Source organism: Bubalus kerabau, chromosome 2, assembly GCF_029407905.1.
Source record: "Bubalus kerabau isolate K-KA32 ecotype Philippines breed swamp buffalo chromosome 2, PCC_UOA_SB_1v2, whole genome shotgun sequence".
Classification (NCBI taxonomy): Eukaryota; Metazoa; Chordata; class Mammalia; order Artiodactyla; family Bovidae; genus Bubalus; species Bubalus kerabau.
In genome coordinates this window covers 88,671,695-88,697,668 of record NC_073625.1, presented here as the reverse complement: position 1 = coordinate 88,697,668, position 25,974 = coordinate 88,671,695, and the positions used below count along the sequence as shown (strand labels likewise).

Below are 25,974 nucleotides of genomic sequence, written 5' to 3'. Positions count from 1 at the left end.
AAATAACCACTTAGGATCCATCTAGGCAAGATTTATTTTTCCCCAACAATAGTTGAAAGCATTTTTTAATTAAGGGCTATAAAGTTTGAGAATTGGTCACCGTGGAAAGAAAACATATGAAGAGTCTATGTATAAATATACAAATTATTTGAACATATATATATATACATCAGGGCTTTCTAGGTTGTGCTAGTGGTAAAGAACCCACTTCCAATGCAGGAGACACAGGAGACATGGGTTTGATCCCTTGGTCAGGAAAATCTGCTGGAGGAGGAAATGGCAATCCACTCCAGTATTCTTGCCTGGAAAATCCTATGGACAGAGGAGCCTGGCAGGCTACAGTCCATGGGGTTGCAGAGTCAGACATGACCGAGCACAGGTGCACATGTGCATCACATTTCATACACAGTACTAAATAATGAAGTTAGTAGCATCAGCATCCCCTCACACAGGAACAGATGAAACCCTCTGTAGAGTGTAACAAGGGATTGTCTTGGTCTCAGTTTGTTCTCTGGGCACATGAGCCTGATTCTGTGAGACCCAACTGCACACAAATCTAGAACTTGCCTGTCTGGAGTTGCTCCCATTCTGACTTTCAGAATACTCTCAGCATTCACATTTCTAAGGATGTCTGCTTCGCCCCAAATGCAAGCTGTGGTTTCTGTTTATCTGGGAAGGGGCCTTTCTGAATGTGCAGCATCCTGGGGAGCACCGTTGTCAGTGTGGCCCTCTAGCCTCTCCACGTGGAAGAGACTGATTTTTAGGCAAGAGAGGAAAGGCTCCCACATTTGCCAAAATCATGAACTTCATGCTAGTCTGCTCCCTGAATATGTAATACTATATCAATAGATAAGTGAGAAATTTACCATCAAAACTTGAAAAGTAATTCATTTGCTGCATTGATCTCTCTCCACTTTAAATGTTTTCAAAAATAATCCTGATTCCTCATTATATTCTCATTCTTCTTTCTGAAGGGTCTCCAGTGCCAGTGGGTATAGATGTCCAGGTTGAAAGTATTGACAGCATTTCAGAGGTTGACATGGTAAGTTTCTCCGTGAGATGCTTTTTCTGAACGGATAGATTCTCGGTAGTGTCAAAATCACTGACGTTTTAATAAATCATCTTAATTATGCATATTATTCCTGCTTTGCTTAATAAAGTTGAAGTTACTTTATTCTTTTCTAACTATTATCTCTGCCCCAGATTATAATTCTCATTCCTTTCTTTCTCGTCTCCTTTTCTTCTATTGGCTTTACAGTGTCCTGACGGACAGGATATACTTAGCTATGTGACTTGAACCTTGGTACTCAGTATCAGCAAAAAACTGGTCTGCATTCTCCATGCCCAATTTGAAAAAATGATCAAGTGATCCCAAGTGTTGGCTTCTTTTGCTTCTCATTTATCATTTTCCAACCCTCCCTTATTTCACCCTGAAATCACTTTCAATCTCTTTAGTTTTGTCCTGCTCTCCTCCCAGGGGGCGGTTCAGCCTGCTTCCCATGAGAGTGCCAAGTAGTGGTGATGCTGATGTATCACTGACACGTGCCAGTGTCTGCCATTTGACTTCACAGGCTCAGTGTTTGCCTGGCGCCCTTCAGATCAGACTGGGCATCTAAACACAAATATATGCTTATTAAAGCAATCCATGCAGTAACCCACAGGATTCCCTGTGGAGTGGTGTTATGGTAATGAATGAACCATTGTATTTATTCACTCTTACCCTAATTCAAAATCACACGTGGCTGGTGCTCCTAGATTAACCCAGAGCAATAATACAATGTACCTCTATTCTGATCCTAAGAAAAACAAATGAGCTCATCATTACTTGATGACTTGTTTGTGGTTTGCTGAGATTTGTCCTTCGCTTGTGTAGTAAATGTTGAAGTTCTATTATATGTGTTATTTCAAGAAGAATTTGAGTGTTGTTGACAAATAAATGAGAATAAGAAGTAAGCAGTTGGGAAATGTGAAACACATTGTCATTGCCTACATCCTATAACTTAGGTGAAGATAGGAGAATTTCTATTCAAACAAACAAAATACTCGTACCTGAGAGCCAAACAAAACTCAAATAATTGATTAAGCAAAGTTTTTTCTGCTAAAATAATGTTAATCTAGCTTTTCCCCCTCATCCTTGCCTCCTTACAACTGGAATGCATATAAACAATTTAAAATCCTGAGTCATACTGGATCAGAATCTCTGAGAACTAGCTTCTGGGGGATGCGCCGTATTAACAAATGCACAAGTGATTTTTGGCACACTACAATTCCAGCACCACCATTTCCTGGTATTTGTTCTGTGTCTCAAGCTGAAGATCACCATCTCTTTCTCAGGACCTCTGTCAACATTGCTGTTGTTTAGTGGCTCAGTTGTGTCTGACTCTTTTGCAACCCTAGCATCTGTAGCCCACCAGGCTCCTCTGTCCATGGGATTCTCCAGGCATGAATACTGGAATGGGGTACCATTCCCTTCTCCAGGGTATCTTATCGATCCAGGGATTGACCCACATCTCCTGCACTACAGGAGGATTCTTTACCACTGAGCCACCAGGGAAGCCCCTCTGATAACATGCTTTCCATTAAAATGCTTAAAAACTCCTATAAATGTTGTGTTCAGGTTCTTATAAGACTATAGTTTATTCAACTTGGGGAGGACTGCTTTACAAAAACAATAGAAATATTGGGTATAAAATCAATCATAAAAGTTAATATTTATTTACAGTGAGAGAAAAAGCAAACTAAACTACCAGAAAAATCAAAATAAAATACCAGACCATGAAGTTTTAGGTCCATCTCTCCTGAGATCATCTTAGGTGATTTACCAGAGTGCTCAGGTAGAAATGCATCCCACTTATAACCTGTTTCCCCTCAGCAACGTGAATACTTGATGGTTTTCAGAAACTCTGAGCATTCACCAGAGTCCAGGTGAGGAGAAGCTCTGTGACGGAAGCTCAGTAGCCTCATTCTGAATCTACCTGAAGATATAATATAAGCCATTCAGGCACAGGTCGTTAACACCTACGGAAACCAGTGGAGATGGATAGTACTGACTGGTCATCCTGAATCGTATTTCTGCTGGCCTTGACTTGTCTCTTTTTCTCCCTGCTTAGGACTTTACAATGACTTTTTATCTCAGGCACTACTGGAAAGATGAAAGGCTCGCCTTTCCCAGCAAGACCAACAAAAGTATGACTTTTGATCATAGATTAATCAAAAAGATTTGGGTGCCTGATATCTTCTTTGTCCATTCTAAGAGATCCTTCATCCACGACACAACTGTGGAGAACACCATGCTGCGCGTCCACCCGGATGGAAACGTCCTCTTCAGTGTCAGGTGAGGAGGGCTGCCCCCTGCCTTGGGCTGCCTGGCACCGCAGCATCTGCACCAGCACTAGGGGGCTCACTGCAGGCTGAACTCCCGATATTGCTGCGTTTGGTAATGCTGGAGCTTCAGACACAAGCAGAAGACGCGACTTTTTTTTCCTGATTCTAAACTCCCAGGTTTTGTTTCTTTAATGACTTTTAATAATTAGCATTTTGTTTATTCAAGATTTATTTCTTTATTTATTGGCTGTGTGGGTCTTTGTTAACGCATGCGGGCTTTCTCTAGTTGTGGAGAGCAGGACTACTTTTCACCATGGTAGGCAAGCTTCTCATTGCGGCAGCTTCTCTTGTTCCTGAGCACAGGCTCTAGGCATGTGGGCTTCAGAAGCTGCAGCGCTTGGGCTCAATAGTTGTGGCACACAGGCTTAGTTGCTCCAAGACATGTGGACACTTCCTGCACCAGGGATCGAGCTAGTATCCCTTGCATTGCAAGGTGGATTCTTAACCACTGGACCACCAGGGAAGCCCCTAACTTCTTTTTTAAGAAGTTTAAAAAACTTCTTTTTTTAAAGAATGATTTCTAATCTAACTGTAGCCACTCTGGGCATATTATTGGAGAATGATAGGAAATAAGGCTGGACAAAATGGAGCTAAATTATGGATAGCCTTAAGAGTCTAACCTACAGTTTTTTATAGATACCCAAACTGCTTTTCTCCTCACCAATGCCACCCCACTCTGCACCCCACCAAGCAGTCTTGGAATCTTGGATTAACTAAATAATTTTGTTAAGTGTGTCCTTCACTCTTCACATGAAGATATAGTCATCATGCATGTTACCCCTAATTTCTTCATTTAAAAATTGCTGAAAAACAAATTTTAATTTAAAATATTTGATCTGTGCTAATGGACCTATCCAAATGGTAAATAGGAGTTCTGAATTCTGTTGGATATCAAAAAATTTAATAAAATATTTGTTCAGACACTATGCTATAATATCCCTCCATCTTTACTATAACATTTTTTTTTTTTTTAGCCTAATGAGTCCAGTGCTTACTGACTGACCTACCATAGAATCTTAAAAATGTTTGGTAAATCCAAGAAATTCATGTTTTCAAATGTCTTAGAAATCCCAGAAAGATTCAATAGTAAACTGAAAAAGAAGTTAGCTCTCCAGAGGATATCCATGTCCTAATCTCTGGAACCCAGGAAGGTTACTTTATTGGGGGGTAGGGGAAAACTACGCAGACATGATTAAATAAAGGGTCTTGAGACAAGGAAATTATTCTGGGTTATCTGGGTTGGACTAAATGCAATCATCAGTGTCCTTGTAAGAGAAAGGCAGAGGGAGGATTTGACACACGTGGAAGAGTAGGAAGTAGTGTGATGGTGAAGACAGAGACTGGAGTGACGCAACCACCAGCCCAGAAATGCTGGCGACTTCTGGGAGCTGTAAGAAGCAAAGATGAATCTCACCCTAGAGCTTCGGGAGGAGGCAGGGTCTTTCTGACACCTTGGTTTCAGTCCAGTGATACTCATTTCAAACTTCAGGCCTCCAGAACTGTGAGAGAATACATTTCTGTTGTTTTAAACTGCCAAGTTTATGGTAATTGTTTACAATGAAAATATGTTCTTTTTATTCATTAAAAACACCTTGCTCGCTCTAGTACAGAGATTCTGTTACTGGACATTTTATAAAAGCTATCAGTGTTTTTTAAAAAATGAAATGAGAGGAAAGTACCACTTTCCATAAGAACTTTTACATCAGAGGTAACCTAGGACTCTAACAAGTACTGGAATCAAGCCTTAGGAGGGATCAGCAGCTGAACAGCAGCATCTGGCCAAGAAATCATGTGTTTTAAATTAATTTTTTTGATGAGGGGATATCCACTGGAGAAGTAGCTCAGTGAATTGTCCTTACCCTGCACATTCCAAAGAAAGATTTGGCTCTTGCCTGGCTCCTGGGAAATAACCTACAAGCCCTTGGAATATCCTGCCTGATAAGTGTGTCTTTGTTTACCCAAAGACCCTGAGCCACATGGTATCAGCTTGACCTCTGGAGAGGCTAAAGACCAAGATCAGCCATGGCTGACCAACCCTCAATTAATGCTTTGAACCCCTAGGCTCACGTAGTTTCCCTGGTTAACAATACTCCATGCATGTGGTCATATGTCACTGCTAGGAGAAGTAAGCTCTGTCCATATAGCCCTGTCCACTAGAACAGGACAACTGGAAACTTGCTCCTGGTTTTTTCCTGGAATCTGCCCTGTGCATCTTAATTTCATTGTTGATTTTAACTGGTATCCTTTCATTGCAATAAATGATTAGCTGTTAGTATAACAGTTTTGATGAGTTCTATAAGTCCTTCTAATGAAACATTGATGCTGAGGTTGGTCTAGAGATCTCGGAACACAGAGGACTCAGAATTGTTGTCTGCACAGCTATTTCAGCTGACAGCAGAGCCAGTCCAAGCCCAGAGCCAGGTCACCTGGTTTCAGGCTTGGTTCTGACACCATCTACTGACAAAGAGTCTCTCCTTGACCAAATTCTACTCAGTGTCCTCTGAACTGTCTTCTCACATTGGCCCCGATTTTGAGCTTCTGTTTCTGTCTCTGCATAGTCAGTTTATCCAGAGTCCCCCATCCTCAATATCTGATCACCCCCATATCTGATAAGATTCCTCATCCCACCTCTCCAGCCCCCAGCTGACATCTGACCACCCTGGCCCTCCTTCAGCAAGAATTCTGTTAGGTCCATTTAGCAGGTTCCCCCGACCCCTTATGTTTCCTCTTAGTAATTTTCTATCCACTGACTTGCACACCCCCCATCCTGGCCTCCTTATTCCTTTGCTTATAGCAAAGTTGTTATGTTTGGAGTTGATCCCAATCTCTCTTCCCAATTACAAAAAAAAAAATTATAGTAGCTGTCCTAAATAGAGTCTACCTTACCATTTTTTAAACAAGTGTCATGAATAATTTTTTCCTTAACACTGTCTACCTAATCTCCTTGGCTGTTAATTTATTTATGTATACTCTGAAGGAAGGAGACTGAAAGACTTCAGAAGTCCTTTTTTAAAGTACCAGGAAGATGCCAAAATGAGTATGTTTTGTGTCGCAAGGTTATCCAGACCCCTCCCTGGCTTGGCATTTTCCTGCATGACTATTGACAGTAGAATTCAAAGCACAGCAGATAAAATGGTTTTCCCCCTCTGATTAACCAAGGGGTGCCATGGGTAGGAGCAGCTGTTGCCTTTGTTTTTTGCAGACCTGCTCAGGGGCCCTTTATGAACCTCTGATCTGCTTTTGTGGGTACCACAGTTCAGCAGCCTCTGCCTGCAGCCGTGAAAAGCTAGGAGGACATAAAATGTGAAGAACAGCCCTCATCAGTATGTAAGCCCTTTGACTTAATAGCACCTGAATTATGCATTGTGCACATAGATTTCTAACTGAAAATGCTTCCGGCTTTCCACTCACTCCTGCAAAGATAATTTCCTCAGGTAAACTTGCTTTGTGAAGGAAACCTTTACTCATAGGTTTTTATTACCACCATTCCAGCTCCTTATTACTGGAAACTATTTAAGTTTGAATCTTCCAAAAAGCAGAAAATATTTAAGTCTATTTAAAGTCTTCTCACTTTGAAGTGTGTTTTTCTGAAGACATCCGAGCCAGAAAGTATAGAGGAAGCTGACCAGGAAATGGTGAGATCAGAAGCAATTCTTACAGCAGGAATTCACTCATTAACTTTGGGTCTTAAGCAATCACCCACCTTCCTGGGTTTGCTTCCTTATGGGTTACTTGGATAGAAGATGATAACACCTGTTTGGCATTATTCTTGAAAGGTGCACAAAACAGGCAGAGTGTCAGATAGCTTTAAGCTACATTACTTATTTGACCGTGTGGTGAAATGACCTGCAGTTTTCTTTTTCTTATTCTTCCTATAGGATAACTGTTTCAGCAATGTGCTTTATGGATTTCAGCAGGTTTCCTCTTGACACTCAAAACTGTTCCCTTGAGCTGGAAAGCTGTAAGTGTAACCTCCCGATGCAGTGAGTACCTGTGGTCTGAACACACCATCACATACTTGCAGTAAATATCTTAACAAGCATGTGAACATTTTGATATAAGTTAAATATGTTTATCCAAAAAAGCTTATCGGTTGGTTGGTTGCTTGGTCTTTTTGGTAAGAATGATGATGGCAAATTGTCTTGCAGATGAGAAGATAAAAGAGTCAAGAAAAAAATGCTTTGGTAACTACATATTCTGCAGTTTCCACAATGATTTTAAAGGAATAGCTCCTTAAAAACGTGTATTCTTGCTAACGTTATTAACATAGAATGGCAAATTTAGAAAACTCTGCCGTTTATGTTCTTATATGAATCCCAACCTTCCATTAGGTATATCTTGTTTCCCCAGAAAAACCCAGCTCTAGATTTAGATCACCCAGTCAAAGCCCTGTCAAAGGGCATCTGAGCCAGAGCCCTGTCAATTACTTAGATCCACACCCCCTCCCCAGCTATTTTTGACATGACTTATTAAACGCTGACTGCAATTTTTCATGATGCAGGTAAAGTGCTGGGAATCTCAATGGATGTCTCCTACAGAGACAATTCTCCCCAAACCCATTGGAAACTCTCTGTCACACTATTTGATCTTATGAGAGAATTTTCTACAAGCCCAGCTCACTTTGCAATTTCATCCAAGACAGTCACAAAACCAGTTTGAGGCCTAAAGCCTTGGCATCAGGCCTGTGAGTGAGAGGTGGTGCTGTGACATCACAGGGCACACAGACAGGGGAACCGCTGTTTGGAGAGTTTTTAAAGCATCATGTGGGCATGAGAAAACCCAACCATACTCTGGCAGTAATCAGGGTCTAATTTGGGGAGGGGTTTTTTGTTTGTTTGTTTTTTTATGATATGGGTATTATCAGTCTTTTGGCAAACATATATTTCAGAACCATGACATTGGACCAGACCCTGGGGATACAGAACTTTATAAAGCACCATCATGGACCTCATGGAACTTACAGGAGTTCATTCTAATTGCAGGGATGTTATTTTCTTGTCTTAGATGCCTACAATGAGGAGGATCTAATGCTGTACTGGAAACATGGAAACAAGTCCCTAAACACTGATGAGCATATTTCCCTGTCTCAGTTTTTCATTGAGGAGTTCAGTGCATCCAGTGGATTTGCTTTCTATAGCAGCACAGGTGCAGTATTTTGTGTGGACAAGTCATGAGCATTTATTAAGCATCTGCTGTCTGAAAAGCACATGTGGCTAGTCCTGAGTCCAAACAAGCCTCCCATTTGACCAATAATATCATCCTTCTTTTCCCAGCAGCTGTCTCTATCTTTGCAATACAGGTCTTCTTCAGCTGACGATGGGGTACCTTCCAGTAAACCCATCATAAGCTGAAGTACGTTTAACATGCCTAACCTCTTGAACATCATAAAGTAGTGTAGCCAAACTTAAACAGGCTCAGAACACTTAGATTAGTCTATGGTTGGCAAATCATCTAATGCAAATCCTATTTTAAAGTAAAGTGTTGACTATCTCCTGTAATGCAATTGAACACTGTACTGAAACTGAAAAAACAAAGGTTGTCTGGGTACAGAATGACTGTAAGTATATCACTTGTTTGCCCTCAAGATCATGGGGCTGACCAAGAGCTGGCTTGCTGCCACTGCCCAGCATCGTGCAAGAATATATGGCTAGCATGGGAAAAGATCAGAATTCAAAACTGGAAGTACAGTTTCTACTGAATATTCATCACTTTTGTACCATCATAAAGTCAAAATAAGTCAAAGCATCCTAGGTCAGAGACCATGTGTACACATTTCTGTCTTTATCATGTAAACACCTTTAACTAGATGTCTAGCTTCCCCTAGGCCCCTGCAGTCTACTCTTCATACAGCAGACAGAGTGTTCTTTTGAAAACATGAAGAGCACAATTCTTTCCTGTTAAAACCCTGCGGTGCTTTTCCACCAAACTTACAGCAGAACTTAAGCTTCTCATCATGGCCCACAGGCCCTACATGATCACTCTCTGCCTCAGGCTCTGACCTCACCAATCGCTCGCTGCCCGGCCTCCCCACTTCTTGCTTGTCTTCAAACACACCCACCTCATTCCACCTGCAGGAGTTCTGCTTTCACCTTTCTTTGCCTGGTACACACCTGATTTTTCCCTGATTTTTTCATGACCAGCTTCCCCATTTTTCTCAGAACTTTATTCAGATATCATCTCCTCAAAGAGTGCTTTCCTAGCCATCCTATGTACAATAAACCTCCCTCCTCGCCATTCCCCATGCGTATTTGTCTTCACAGCACTAACCACTTCCTGAAATACATCTCTGTTTGACTGCTTTCTTGTCTGAGTGCCTGGCTAGAAAGAGTGTAGGGATCTATCTGTCTGCCTTGTTCGCTGTCTCTCACCCAGCACCTCAAACATGCCTGGGGCGTGATAGATGCTCAATAAATAGCAACCGAATGACTTGATCAGTAAAGTGATTCTTGCACTTTATATGCCTATGAGAAGTAAATACAGATATTGGGGACTTTTTAAATTTTATTTCAATACTTCTTTATTTTTTTGTTGTTACACAGACATACTTTATAATGAGAAAGATTAAAATGGGCTCCTGTGTGTGTGTGTGCTCAGTCACTAAGTCATATGTGACTCTTTTGTGACCCCGTGGACTGTAGCCCGCCAGGCTCCTGTGTCCATAGGACTTTTCAGGCAAAATACTGGAGAGGGATACCATTTTCTTCTCCAGGGGATCTTTCCAACTCAGGATCGAACCCAAGTCTCCTGTATCTCCTACATTGTAGGCAGATTCTTTACCACCAGCACCACCTGGGAGCCCAAAATGGTCCCCTAATATTACTTTTTTTTAAAAGAGAAGAATAAAGCATTTTGAAAGTTGTATTCAAATATCAAGTTATTAATGATATCTGAGTTCATTCAAGCATTTCTTAGGTTTCGAAAAGATCAGCATTTAGAATTTATTTTAGTTCACAAGTAGGTAATTGTTCTTCCTCACATTATCCATGAATTACCAAACAAGGTCACCTGAGAGCCAAATTCAAGTGTTTTTCTCAAATTAAACATATTAGTTTCATAAAAATATTTTATATTTTGTCTTCATGCCTATCACTAAAACAACCACCATAACCGCCACTCCTAAATCAGCTATACAGAAAAAAAATTACAATTCTGGCTCAGTTACAAGAGTCGGAAGTATAGTTACAATAATGAAACTTGGCAACCCACTCCAGTGTTCTTGGGGAATCCCAGGGACGGAGGAGCCTGGTGGGCTGCCGTCTATGGGGTCGCACAGAGTCGGACACAACTGAAGTGACTTAGCAGCAGCAGCAGCAGCATCTTTAGCCTTTCAACACAGAATGAAGCCTTAGCATCAACAGGCCATTGAAGGTGACAGTCTTTGGATATAAAAATCTTCTTGGACATTGTCTTGGACTAAGTGCCCAGTCACTGCCCGCCTCTTCCATTTCCCTGCTGCCAGTTCTCCAGCCCTTCTCTCTCTTTCATAAACTTCCTTTCTTTCTACCATGTGGCAACCAGATGGAGGTGGGTGGACACTTCCACCCAAAATTTGGTTCAGATGTCAAAACTGGTGATGGCATACAGATGCTGAAAGGGTATACAGGGATTTATTACTACAGAAGGAGGTTTTCTAGAGACAGCAGGGCAGGCTTCAAAGCATATCTGAAAATGTCTTGAGAGAACAGGAAGGGGCCTCTGACTTGGGTTCTGTGGTGCTTAGAAAGTGGGACTCAAGTGAGGGCTCCTTGCATGGGGCCATGTTTCCATGGTTTGATCTTCCCATCAGTAAAAAGAGAACATCTGGCTTTCTTCCTAGCTTGCCCAGGTGTGGAGCAGAAGGAAAAGTGGAGCTAGAGAGCTATCAGTAGTCAAATATCAAAAATAGAGTCCTACTCTTTTGCACTCCCGGAATGAGAGCTCCACTCCTTTCCAGAGCAGCACTGTCTTTCCTGGTGGGTAAAGAGAGCTCTTCCCAGCTACAACTTCAACAACAGAACTATCCCTCGTCTCCCCTTCCCAGAAAAACTTCAAGACAGAGCAACATGTCTCCTACATGGTTGCCAAAAAAAAAAAAACCACATTATTCAGAAAATTATGAGTTAAAAAAATACCTCGTTGCCCAAATACATTTCAGAACTTAAAAGCATATGCGTGTGTGTCTTTATGAAGTACTTTCCAGCTTTTCCTTATCCCTTATAATTTCACAATAATTATATGAAGCTATAACATCAGAGATGCTATTATTCCACTCTATAGCCATAATCAAAACTCTCAACTGCAGACTATAATAAAGTGGGATGTAACATGGGTAATACAAGACAATGAGTAGCTTAAAAAAAGGCATATTTTGACTTTAGAGTATAATACATCATGTATCTTTTATTACTCTTGGTAATGAAATTGTTTAGTGTTCCTGATGCATATCAACTGATAGTGAGAGAAACTAAAACAAGTAGGAAAAAGAAGGGTAACCAACAGTTAATTAAGAATAGAATACTAGGCATACAGTCTGCAAACTCAGTGAAGATTGACCAGGTATATGTTTGCCTAAATGTTTACCCAGTCTGTCTAGTAAGTTTGCCAACTTGGGTTCAGAAATTACTACTGGGGAAGTAGAAGAGTTCTCCAACCTTGCAACACCTATAACTTAATTTTATTATTTTTAAGCTATAGTATCTATGACCTGAATAATTTGGATCACAGTCAACTGCATTTATAATGGAAAAATTAATCTTACCACTTATTTATAAAAGGTATATTTTCATTATTCATTGCTTACTTTAGAAAAGATTTAATAAGATTGGCATCATTGTAAAATAAAGCAAGATGACATGAAAGAGAAATGTGAGAAAGAAAAATGTAAAATAAGCATAAGTTATCATATAGAATCTAACATGTAGTTACCAGGAAATGGCATCAGAGAAGTCCTATAGATGGTCCAAAAGCATGCTCTAACCTTCTAAACATGGTTCCTTGCAGCCAATGTGAAATGGGAAGCTGAACAAACTATGCATATTGACATGACCACAACTGGTGCTTTGATCAGTACAAACTAATACCGACATGAATTTATATAATTCCAACAAGAGACAAAGAAACACCATTTGGCTACTTTTCAACAGATTAGAATAGATAAATTAATGGTACCCTCGAAACTTTGAAATAATAAAAATTGTTTATGGACACTCCCTTCCCCCAGCCCCTCTTTGAATCCCTAGCTATCTGGATCCTAACTTGGAATCCAATGACAGAGAAGCTGCTGTGAATCTTTTCCTCCAGATGAAATGTTTCATGTCATTTGTTATAGCTCATAAGTGGTTTATTGGCTCTTGCATCAGTCATTAGCCATATATTGAAGACTTTTTCACCTGAAGAAACACTGCAAACACAATACATTTTGGAGTAAGGTCTTTAAAGGCCATCCCACAAAATATAATAACCATTCATCCCTGAACAGCAAATATGAAATTTAAAGGAGCATCTTTGAGTCAGATAATTAAACCTACTGCAGTTCAGTTAGTTCAACCAACATTGGAGGCCCAGGTCCTATCCCAGTACTGGGTAAACAGGGTGTGTTAAGTTCCATGTTACCTAAGAGCTTGGAGTCTAAAGAAGCAGGTTATTATCACTAAGTATGGCATTTCCACCAAAAAAAAATCCTGTTCTGATGAAAACTTTGACTTTTCCTCATAGGTTGGTATAATAGGCTTTTCATCAACTTTGTGCTAAGGAGACATATTTTCTTCTTTGTCCTGCAAACCTATTTCCCAGCTATGTTGATGGTAATGCTTTCCTGGGTTTCATTTTGGATTGACCGAAGAGCTGTCCCCGCAAGAGTTTCCTTGGGTGAGTCTTTCTGTACCTTTGTGAAATGTTAATGTGGGAGAAATGTTAAGGAGGGTGAATGAATTGGTGATATGTGGAGAGGGAAAGAGGGTGATGGGTTAGTAGGGATAGTTATGATGTGCACTCAGGTTACAGTATTTGGCCTGACAGCCATAAGGGCAAATTGTAGCTAGACTCTTTCCTCGGAAACCAAGACATTCAGTATGAAGACTTCACCAACTGACCCAAGGTGGAGGGTAGGGAGGAGAGAGGGTGAAGTTATGAAGCAGAAACAGCCTCATTTCACAAATGTCTCTTTTCTGCCTTTCAGGAAAACCTCCCTGTCTCTTGCCCAAGTTCACTTCACTTTGCCTGACAAACCCTTACATTGCAGAAGTTTTTAGTTCAAATGAATTTACACTCTACTATTGGTACCTTAATAAATTACCTCTTGGAGAGTCGAATGCTTGAATTTGGAAACATAAGAGCTAGTTTAAAAAAAATTATAGCATAGCCTGTTAATAAATACTGAAATCAGAATCAATTGCAGCAGAATTTTAGGTGTTGTGGCACTTCAGAGATTACAAATGGGGAAACATTGCCAGCCTCGTTAACAGGTGTGATCGTCACTCTATCTAGAGACATCATATGCCACTGTGAGATCAGATCAGATCAGATCAGTCGCTCAGTCGTGTCCGACTCTTTGCAACCCCATGAATCGCAGCACGCCAGGCCTCCCTGTCCATCACCAGCTCCCGGAGTTCACTGAGACTCACATCCATCGAGTCAGTGATGCCATCCAGCCATCTCATCCTCTGTCGTCCCCTTCTCCTCCTGCCCCCAATCCCTCCCAGCATCAGAGTCTTTTCCAATGAGTCAACTCTTCACATGAGGTGGCCAAAGTACTGGAGTTTCAGCTTTAGCCTCATTCCTTCCAAAGAAATCCCAGGGCTGATCTCCTTCAGAATGGACTGGTTGGATCTCCTTGCAGTCCAAGGGTCTCTCAAGAGTCTTCTCCAACACCACAGTCCAAAAGCATCAATTCTTCAGCACTCAGCCTTCTTCACAGTCCAACTCTCACATCCATACATGACTACTGGAAAAACCATAGCCTTGACAAGATGGAACTTTGTTGACAAAGTAATGTCTCTGCTTTTGAATATGCTATCTAGGTTGGTCATAACTTCCTTTCCAAAGACTAAGCGTCTTTTAATTTCATGGCTGCAGTCACCATCTGTAGTGATTTTGGAGCCCAGAAAAATAAAGTCTGATGCTGTTTCCACTGTTTCCCCATCTATTTCCCATGCCACTGTCACACACACACAGATTTATGGAAACCACTTCAGACCCACTTAGTGATTTTGATTGAGTCCTTACAAAGTAGAGTTGCCAAGCTAAGTCCTTAGACAACATGTTACTTAATGAGAACCCAGGAGTCAATCCCACCTGCCTTCTTGGCTGGTTTGGGGCAGAACTCTCTCATTTGGGCTGATTTTGTTATTTCGCCCATAATGCTCTGTTTAGGGAGAAGATTGTTAGAAGTGGTTCACAGTCATCATAATTATCACACAATTCATTCCAGAAGGAGTGATTTCTAAGTTAATGTTGACAAATTATATGCATACTTCTAAAGATATTTGAAAGACATAAACTGTCATTAATATTAATGATTTGTTTACGTCTTTCCCCTACTAAAAGTTTCAGTTCACAAGCATTTGAGTCTTGAATGTCTTCAAGGGGGAAAATACCATCTGAATGAGTAACTAAATTATTGTGGCTGTTCCTTCATATCAGACCAGCCTGGCCCTGACCTCAGTACGGCAGTGGGGCAGTATAGACCCAAAGAGGAGACTAAAGGCCCATTTCCAGCCCTTGAGACAGAATGAGAAAGGCATTCAGTCTCTAAAGGTTTATGGACATGAGTTTCAATGGGATCCCTGAAGCTGACTGCTTAGCTCTTATATCATGAAAATGACAGCAATAAAAGCTGGCTCTCAAGCAGGCTGGACTGAATGGGCAACACTGAAATTCTGTGCTGCTTGTGTCTACAGAGTTAGGAAATTGCTAGGCAGATTTATATAAAATAATATACAAATCAGAAGTGTCCCTCCTTCATTTTAATAGAACAAACGTTTCTAGAACACTACTATGTTCTCAGGCTTTTGTTTCCTCCCACCCTCAGGTTCTTGGAAAGATACTTTGCCATCTTTTTTTTTTTAATTTATTTGTTTATTGAAGTATAGTTGATTTACAGTGTTGTGTTAGTTTCGGGTATACAGCGAAGTGATTTAGATTCCTTTCCATTATAGGTTATTACAGGATATTAAGTATAGTTCCCTGTGCTATGCAGTAGGTCCTTGTTGTTATCTCTTTTATATATAGTAGTGTGTATCTGTCAGAGAAGGAAATGGCACCCCACTCCAGTACTCTTGCCTGGAAAATCCCATGCATGGAGGAGCCTGGTGGGCTGCAGTCCTTGGGGTCTCTAAGAGTCAGACATGACTGAGCGACCTCACTTTCACTTTTCACTTTCATGCATTGGAGAAGGAAATGGCAACCCACTCCAGTGTTCTTGCCTGGAGAATCCTAGGGACGGGGGAGCCTGGTGGGCTGCCATCTCTGGGGTCGCACAGAGTCGGACACGACTGAAGCGACTTAGCAGCAGCAGCAGCAGCAGCAGTGTGTATCTGTTACTCCCAAACTCCTAACTTACAGGTGCACCTAGTGGGGAGCAGAGATCCAGCCCAAGCTCCTTGGCACATGGTTTGGAGTGATATCCTCCAGAGGAAGGGACATCTCTCACTAATTTGTACAAAGATGGAGTTTGGGCTTGCAGAAGCCTTGTAATTGCTTATCTCACCTCCTTTTCTTCTTGCCCAAGTTCAATCCTGCCACCAGAGTGATACTTCTATGACACAAATGTGATCATCATACTCTCAATCTCAAACGTGATTGCAGTAAATACACTCAATTTGGAATTCAAGGTGTCCCTTAAGGCTTGTCAGATAAAATACAGGACACTGGGTTAAATTTGTATTTTAGTTAAGCACCAAATAATGTTTTAGTATAGGAACATCTGAAATATTGCATGGAACACACTGATACTGAAACATTATTCATTGTTTATCTGAAATTCAAATATAACAGTATTCTGTTTCTATTTGCCAAATTTTCAGCCATACCCCTGCCCCAAAATACTTGCCCTAATAGTGAAAATAGCTCAGTTGTGTCTGACTCTTTGCAACCCCATGGACTATAGCCCACCAGGCTCCTCTGTCCATGGAATTATCCAGGCAAGAATACTGGAGTGAGTTGCCATTTCCTTCTCCAGGGGATCTTCCCAACCCAGGGATCAAACCTGGGTCTCCTGCACTGAAGGCAGATTCTTTACTGTCTGAGCCACCAGACTTACCTTAATAAGCTTCAGTCAATTTGAATATTCGGTGTTCTCAGACAGGCCCTCGTGCCTATCTGCTTCTCTCACCTCTGGACATTTGTGCTGATTCCCACTCTATCTAGAATGCCCTCCTTACCTGTCTTTCTCTAGCAAATTTAGCCATTTCGGAACAAGCCAGAAACCTTTACTGATGGTTTCAGGCAGGTATGGTCTCTCTCATCTTTGAACCACAGAGCACTTTGTATCTATCCTAAGGAACCTGCTTCATCTGTTTCCTGTTCAGCTGTGGGGTGGGTTGGTAGCTCATCTTGTCTTCTCTATTAGAATATGAGTTCTTCAAGGATGGTGACTAGCACAGTGCCCTGCACGTATTTTGTGCTTAATATATTGTTGTTAGACTGCCAGTATTTTGCCCAGCATGTTTTTAATAGCTGTATTTTAGTTACTAACTGAAAACAATGATGATTCATTTCTCATTAAGACTCTTCTGCATTTGGGTTCATTTGCTGACTAAGGATGAATCATTTGCTGGTTAAAACCCTTCCACATCTGTCATGTTTCAGATACAGAACAATAGAGGCAGAACAGCACAGAGTATCAGTTGTGATTAGGCAATTCTATTACTAGAGATAATAGCAATCATAACTCAGAGTATGTATTGGGTTAAAATACTAGTCTATGATTCCATTCAATTTTACGTGGAGAAAAAGTGAAGAACACTTACAAAGTTGTTCAAGGATGTTTTTACTGTCATGAAGGGTTCTCTTCTCCCCTCTCTCATCCTCTTCCTTCCTTGCTTGCCTCTATCATTCCTGTTGGGCCCCTCTGCATTCCTGTTGGGTAATCACTTCATATACAATGTATGAAGTAATGGGGTCATTTATCAGGAAATAGACAGATATTTCCTTGCAGAGGAAGGCAACTAAAACTTTCAGACATGTATTCATTAAGAAAAATGCATAATGGAGGATATGCCATATACCTGGAAAAATAATATTTAGAAGCTATTCATTTTACCATTATAGAAGTAACTAGAACATCTATGCAGTGGACTCTGGCGCCACATCTGTGAGATAATGGTTGGTACTTTCTGTCCGAAGAGCAGTATTGGGATATCCAGCCTACCTTCCTCCCCTTACATCACTTAATATTTTCTTTCTGCCTTGGCCCACAGGGGAAATGTTTTTACTCATTTAAAGATGAATCTAGACATCTTTCCTTTCAAAAGAGCTCCATACTGAGGGAGCTACTGAGGGGTGAACTGACCTAGTAGTTCCAAGTGTCATCTGTAGGCCCTCATGCCCTCACAAAGATCGATGTATGTAAACTGCATAGCTCAGGGCTACAATGGCCAAAGCACTCAACCAAAGCTTCCTTCCATTCCCTAGTTCCCCTTCTGACTCCTAATCCAGTGGTCTTTGCATTGCCTCCCATTTAATCCACTCAGAAGCTGAGATCATGCTGAAGTTCTTTCATAGCTTTCCTTCTCACTGTCCGCCCATCCCCCAGAGGCACTTGAAGTCTGATCTGAGCTGTCTGTCGGTTACCACCTCTTTAGTCTTCTGCCAGTTCAGGAAACACCATCCTTTCCTGGCATGGGGCCCCACACCCCTGACATTTGCCTCATCATGTATGGCAAAACATAGCCAATGAGAAATAAAAATAGATAACAATCCTCCCCTGACTGAAGGGCTCCTAGGATCTCATATGTGACCTTAAGAATTAATAGAGGGGAGAAACTGCACGGCTCAGGGAAGTTGAGTCTCAGAGTCCAGACTAAATATTGTCTCAATGCTTTCCTATCTATGCATAGCGATTTCAGTAGGTGGGAAGATAATTCTCTAATTCCAACACAGGCCCTTTCTTTGACTAAATGCTCACTTCATATAATTCAAAACTCCTTTATTGCAGTGTTAACTTTAATGGGCTTAGAAGGAATACAATTTGTCAAGATTAATGTATTTCTAAGGGGTCGCTCAAGACATAATAAGTGTGTTTAATGTAGCTGTAATACTCCTCACTCTAAATTCTATTGCTTTAGGAATTTATACATCAGTTTTCTCATCCTTTACTCCCTTTTCCCCACTCCCCACCTTCCCCATCTGCTTCTTTTAAACAGGAAAATCTAGAATGCTGGTTTAAAAATAAACTTACCATTAGTTAGTTGGACTACTGTTTCTGCTACTGTTAAGTCGCTTCAGTCGTGTCCGACTCTGTGCAACCCCATAGATGGCAGCCCACCAGGCTCCCCCATCCCTGGGATTCTCCAGGCAAGAACACTGGAGTGGGTTGCCATTTCCTTCTCCAATGCATGAAAGTGAAAAGTGAAAGTGAAGTCGCTCAGTCGTGTCCGACTCTTAGCGACCCCATGGACTGCAGCCTACCAGGTTCCTCCGTCCATGGGATTTTCCAGGCAAGAGTACTGGAGTGGGGTGCCATTGCCTTCTCCGTAGTTGGACTAAGCACCCTTCTAAAGAAAATGACTGCTTATTTATTGCTATCTGGCAAATATAAATGATCCAATCCCCTTTTATTGACTCAACAGTCATCAATGTGAAATACATGACAATAGCATCTATTTGTGTGTTTTTCTAAACCCTTATTTCATCTGCTAAGCCTCATGTTACTGTCACTGAAAAAAAAAAAATCAAGTTCTATCTTCCATATCTTCAAAACCCATTAAGAGGAAACATTTAAAAAATTTTGAACAAATGAGGTAAGCGACTAAACAGGAATGTTCATTTAGGATTTTCATAGTTTTACCAGTGAAATCCTGACGGAATAAGACTTCTGGCCTCTTGAAAAGCACAAAATACCTTCATGCTTCCTGACATAATTCCACACTCAGTTTTATAGCACCTTGTCTCAGAGATACTCCATATATACAGACTGGTCTACAATCTTAAAAACAAAAGGAAATTTCCTTTTCAGGTTCAGAATGAGAGGCTACAGGTTTGCATGAAATAAAAGCATGGGTTTCTATATTCAGAGAGAAGGTTTCAATTCTGCTCCTGGCAAAATTCAGGCTAATCAGCCACTTTTCACTCATATTTCTTTTCTGCAATGTGTGGCTAATATTTACCTAGGTTTGTGGTGGGTAACAGAGAAGGCAATGGCACCCCACTCCAGTACTGTTGCCTGGAAAATCCCATGGATGGAGGAGCCTGGTTGGCTGCAGTCCGTGGGGTCGCTAAGAGTCAGACATGACTGAGCGACTTCACTTTCACTTTTCACTTTTATGCATTGGAGAAGGAAATGGCAACCCACTCCAGTGTTCTTGCCTGGAGAATCCCAGGGACGGGGGAGCCTGGTGGGCTTCCGTCTATGGGGTTGCACAGAGTCAGACACAACTGAAGCGACTTAGCAGCAGCAGCAGTGGTGGGTAAACATTCAATAAAGGCAAACAAGTTGTATTTATTAATCTCAGCTTCAGCTATATGTACTGCTGCTGCTAAGTCACTTTAGTCATGTCCAACTCTGTGTGACCCCATAGATGGCAGCCCACCAGGCTCCCCCGTCCCTGGGATTCTCCAGGCAAGAACACTGGAGTGGGTTGCCATTTCCTTCTCCAATGCATGAAAGTGGAAAGTGAAAAATGAAAGTGAAGTTGCTCAGTCGTGTCCAACTCTTAGCGACCCCATGGACTGCAGCCCACCAGGCTCCTCTGTCCATGGGCTTTTCCAGGCAAGAGTACTGGAATCAGGTGCCATCGCCTTCTCTGATACATACACCTTTACCTTAATAAAAATTTCATATCTCCATGTTTATGTAGCAAGGAATGCTAACGGTATCCACCAATATGCACACTGTTGACATGACCATTGTTGGGGAGACCTGAGACTCAATGAGTCAGTGGCCTGCATGTAATGGTAATTGCTGGAGAAGCATTTAGGTTTCTTATTCTGGAGTTCAAATCCATGTGAAGGTGAGATTTCAGGTCCTCCCACAGTGACTGTCAGATTGCCAAATTGCTTTGGTCTACACCATCCACAGGAAAAAACTTAATTTGAAATTGAATAGCTCTGTAGCGCTGTCATTGTCTTTGATATGGGCCTCCCTCAGATGAAAACCTTACAAAATGATAGAATTTGTTGAAAAGGTAGGAATGTGTGGCTGAGAGCTGTCCACCTGCTGTGTCTGTACATTTTAGGAGTAAATCACAGTGTTCTTCCTGCTGTTTGGGACTCTGTCTGCTGACATTAAAATGTCCTCACAACTTATAAAAATCATTAAGGATTCCATTTGCACCTCCCTGGTGGGAAGTTAAGAAAGAAAACCATGCCAGCCAGCATACATTTCGAATATTTACAATACTAGGCTTTCTCTCCAGGCACTACTCTTGCAGCCTCTCTCTGAGAAATCAGTGTAGACACAGAAGAGCTCTCCCTAAAGTTGTCATTTTTATTAAGGAAATCTCAGTCGCTCCTTTCTCCCTTGTCCCCCAGAATCTTGATCTCATTACCTCTGATGCCCATTGCAGGGATTAAAGAAGGGAAAGGAAGAGAAAAGGAAATGAAAGGGAAAGCAGTAAGAAGGGAATAGTAGGGAAGAAGTGGGAAAAATAGGAGACAGGGTAATGGGAGGAGTGGGGCAAAAAGTAATTGGTGTTTAGCAGCTGCTTAGTCGGAGAAGGCAATGGCACCCCACTCCAGTACTCTTGCCTGGAAAATCCCATGGACAGAGGAGCCTGGTGGGCTGCAGTCCATAGGCTCGAGAAGAGTCAGACATGACTGAGCCACTTCACTTTCACTTTTTCCTTTCATGCATTGGAGAAGGAAATGGCAACCCACTCCAGTGTTCTTCCCTGGAGAATCCCAGGGACAGGGGAGCCTGGTGGACTGCCGTCTATGGGGTCACACAGTGTCGGACACGACTGAAGCAACTTAGCAGCAGCAGCTGCTTAATAAATACTTGGAACTAAGCCTCCACCACCACACTTCCAATCTGAGTCTCAACTGAGCTGTAGTTTCAGTAACACGGGACAAAGTGATAGCAATGACAATGGCCTGTAAGTATTCTACGTGAAAGAAAAGTACAGGGACAGCAATCTTTAATGCTGCTAAAGAGCACTCCCTGACAAACGAAAGATTTAAGATTGACATGAAGATACTTTCTTAACCATAAAAGTTGTGAAACGATGGGGAATAGTGGTGGAAATGGTTTTAGGATTAATTTCTTTTTCAGAAGAATTTTTTTCTATGGCTGATTCATGTTGATGTTTGGTAGAAACCAACACAATACTGTAAAGCAATTATCCTTCAATTAAAAATTAAAAAAAAATTTACTGGAGTATGGTTGCTTTACAGTGTTGTGTTAGTTTCTGCTATACAGCATAGTGAATCAGTTACACATATATCTCCTCTTCTTTGGCTTTCCTTCCCATTTAGGTCACCACAGAGCACTCAGTACAGTTCCCTGTGCTATACTGTAGTTTCTTGTTAGTTATCAATTTTATTCATAGTATCAATAGTGTATATATGTCTATCTCAATCTCCCAGTTCATTTTCCCCCTTTCCCCCCTTGATATCCATCTGTTTGTTCTCTATGTCTGTGTCTCTATTTCTGCTTCAGTTCAGTTCAATTCAGTTCAGTCACTCAGTCGTGTCTGACTCTTTGCAACCCTATGGATTGCAGGACACCAGGCTTCGTGTCCATCACCAGCTCCTGGAGCTGTTCAAACTCATGTCCATTGAGTCGGTGATGCCTTCCAACCATCGCATCCTCTGTCGTTCCCTTCTCCTGCCTTCAATCTTTCCCAGCATCAGGATCTTTTCCAATGAGCCAGTTCTTTACATCAGGTGGCCAAAGTATTGGAGCTTCAGCTTCAGCATCAGTCCTTTCAATGAATATTCAGAATATTTAGTGAGGTCAGTTCAGTTCAGTTCAGTTGCTCAGTTGTGTCCAACTCTTTGCGACCCCATGAATTGCAGCACGCCAGGCCTCCTGTCCATCACCAGCTCCCGAAGTTCACTCAAACTCATGTCCATCGAGTCGGTGATGCCATCCAGCCATCTCATCCTCTGTCATCCCCTTCTCCTCCTTACAATAGAATATTACTCAGCCATACAAAGGAGCAGAACTGGGTCATATGCAGAGACATGCATGGACCTAGAGATGGTCATACAGAGTGAAGTAAGTCAGAAAGAGAAAAACAAATATTGTATATTAATGCATATATGCAGGATCTGAAAAAATTGGTATAGACAATCTCAGAGAATTTTAAATAATGGAATACGTTTTTACTTTTCTGGGATGGTTAAAAGAGGCCCAGCTGAGGGTGGGAGCCATGAATCTTTAGGGACACGTCTGACTCTGGAAACTTTAGCTGGAGGGAAGGGGGACATCATGGACAGTGGCGCTGAGGGTAAGAAAAAGACATAGGAAGAAAAACCCAACGGGAGGTTCTGGCTTAGGCTCAAGCTGTACTCGGTTGACTTGCTGAGATTCCCGGCCCTCACACACTTGTGATCAGCAGATAGCGACCTGGAAATGTCCCCCCTGGTGTCCTCTGGCTCTGGAACCTAAAGCTGAATGGTGCTGTCACTGAGCTGTTCATCACTGTTCTTGAACGGCAGGAATCACCACGGTGCTGACCATGTCCACGATCCTCTCCGGGGTGAGTGCCTCCATGCCCCAGGTGTCCTACATCAAGGCTGTGGACGTGTACCTGTGGGTCAGCTCCCTCTTTGTCTTCCTGTCAGTCGTTGAGTACGCAGCGGTGAACTACCTCACCACAGTGGAAGAGCGGAAACGATTCAAGAAGACCGGGAAGGTACTGCCTTGCTTTCACTACTGGATCCTTTTTGAAATGTGAAAAAGGCTATCCTCATCCATGCCCTCTCCTGGCAGTATTGCAACCCTTATATGAAGTTTGTGTAACTTGACAAAATGCAAGTTTATGACAAATAATCTTGAGCTTTACTCTCTCTGCTGGCTGGTTTCCTTGGCATCGCAAAAGAAAGTTTTGCCAGGAGGTTTTCTGTATGAGGAATTTCTCACAGTGTGCTCTCCTCCACTGACTTTAACCCTGGAAAAGAAGGGGTTGATGTACAAATCATATCCTTTCATGTAGATGAATGATGCTGATGGTGTGTGTGTGTGTGTGTGTGTGTTAGTCACTCAAACCTGTCCAACTCTCTGTGATCCCATGAACTGCCAGGCTCCTCTATCCATGGAATTCTCCTGGCAAGAATGCCGGAATGGGTAGCCTTTCCCTTCTCCAGGAGATCTTTCTGACCCAGCAATTAAACTGGGTCTCCTGCACTGCAGGCAGATTCTTTACCATCTGAGCCACTAGGGAAGCCCAAGGATGATGATAGCTAACGTTTAATGAGTGTTTCTTATCTGTTGGCTTTGTGCTAACCACCCAACATATTATATTTCTTAATTCTCACTGTAACCTGAAGAGGACAGTACTTTATCACCTTCATTTTACAGAGGTGAAGTAGGAGCAGTTGGGGAGTGACTTTACCAAGGTCATACAGCTTTAGAGGAATCAAGATATGCTTCTGGAGCTTTCCAACTCCAAAGGCTGTGCTCTTAACCAGTAAATAATAGATCTCCACCAAGAGCTAGGATTTATTTATTTTTCTTGTCACTCAGGTGAGTGGTAGAGCATACAGGAAGGTTCTTCTCTTCACCATATACAGGGAACAAGGTGCCTTCTGGGTCCTAAGTGTTGTCACATATTTCTTATGACATTGCTTTATCAATCTGGATTGATTGATCTCTACCTGCTCCATTCACAAAGGGTTGGGGCACCAATTGAAGTAAAACATGCTGTTTTACTTCAGAAACCTAGCGGATACAATTAATATGTGTGTATACATACATACACACACACACAAATTAATTTGATACACATATATATGTATTGCTATTGTTCAGTTGCTAAGTCATACCCAACTCTTTGCAAGCCCATGGACTGCAGCACTCCAGACCTCCCTGTCCTTCACCATCTTCCAGAGTTTGCCCAAGTTCATGTCCATTGAGTCGATGATGCTATACAACCATCTTATCCTCTGCTGTCCTCTTCTCCTTTTTCAATCTTTTCCAGCATCAGGGTGTTTTCCAATGAGTTGGTTCTTTGCATCAGGTGGCCAAAGTATTGTATATGGTCAAAGTGTGTGTGTGTGTGTGTGTATATATATTGTGTATATATATATTTTCATATGTATGTATATATATAATGCAATAATTTTAATGTGATACATTCACACTGGTTTAAGAAGAAATTCTTAAATGAGTATTTATACATACCAAAACATTATTTAATATTTTTTATGCTTCTAGTGAGAGTATTTCATCCTTTTTAAAAAGAACATTTTTATATCCTCTTCTTGAACTGAACCCTCATATTGGCTCCACGATGTAGGCCTCAGAGTGGTTATTATCTCTATTTCTAAACTGAAACAGAAGAGTTTTAGTGAAGTGAAGTGATTTGCCAAAAGATCCACAGCTAACAGATCTGCAATCGCAATTCAGATCACCTAATGCTACTTCATTTTTTAAATTTCATATCCTTTGAGTCAAAGCTGTAATGGAAGCTGATTTTGCTTCATCAGAGATTCTTTAGTTCCTTTTGTTGACAGCATGGAAGTACATGTCTCTGTCACATACACAGTGACTGCTATGCAGGTGTGAGAAAATCAGGAGCTTTTAGACAAGCATGCAGTGATCAGAATGCGCACCTCACCTGGGATTTGTTAAGATTCTCACCCAGTAGGTCTGGGTGGGAGCTAAGAGTCTGCATTTCTAAGATGGCCCAGACTCCACTGATCCACAGCCACACTGTGAACAGCAATGATTAGGTAAGATGTGAAGTGAAAGAGAAAACTGTGATGAGGAAAAGAATTTTGTTCTTTTTTTATTTTGTTTTGTCTTTATGTGGGTAGTGGTTAACTGAAGAAAGAGACACTATAGTGATTTTGGCCACCTGTATCTAGTCCTTTGACTCCCCAAAACCTACATCTTCGTCTTCCCACCTGTACCGCTAGCCACCCCCACCAAAACATCTGTGATCACTGAATTTTTTTCACTTGATCAAGTTGTACACAATCTTCTGTGTACCACAGAAGAGATTCTTTTGAGTTAATAAGCATTATTCACTTTAAACCCCACTCCAGTACTCTTGCCTGGAAAATCCCATGGACGGAGAAGCCTGGTGGGCTGCAGTCCATGGGGTCACTAAGAGTTGGACATGACTGAGCGACCTCACTTTCACTTTTCACTTTCATGCATTGGAGAAGGAAATGGCAACCCACTCCAGTGTTCTTGCCTGGAGAATCCCAGGGATGGGGGAGCCTGGTGGGCTGCCGTCTCTGGGGTCGCACAGAGTCGGACACGACTGAAGCAACTTAGCGGCAGCC

At 41.7% G+C, this 25,974-nt stretch overlaps 1 protein-coding gene across 1 annotated transcript in view; it reads left to right on the top strand.

The window, feature by feature from the left end:
- The window catches only part of GABRR3 (gamma-aminobutyric acid type A receptor subunit rho3), a 45,880-nt gene that overhangs the window by 16,585 nt on the left and 3,321 nt on the right, over positions 1–25,974 (top strand). The window contains exons 3-8 of the mRNA XM_055570239.1: positions 975–1,042; positions 3,111–3,334; positions 7,263–7,345; positions 8,389–8,529; positions 13,078–13,230; positions 23,182–23,378. Coding sequence (XP_055426214.1) covers positions 975–1,042; positions 3,111–3,334; positions 7,263–7,345; positions 8,389–8,529; positions 13,078–13,230; positions 23,182–23,378 — 866 coding nt within the window. The remainder of the gene's footprint in view (positions 1–974; positions 1,043–3,110; positions 3,335–7,262; positions 7,346–8,388; positions 8,530–13,077; positions 13,231–23,181; positions 23,379–25,974) is intronic.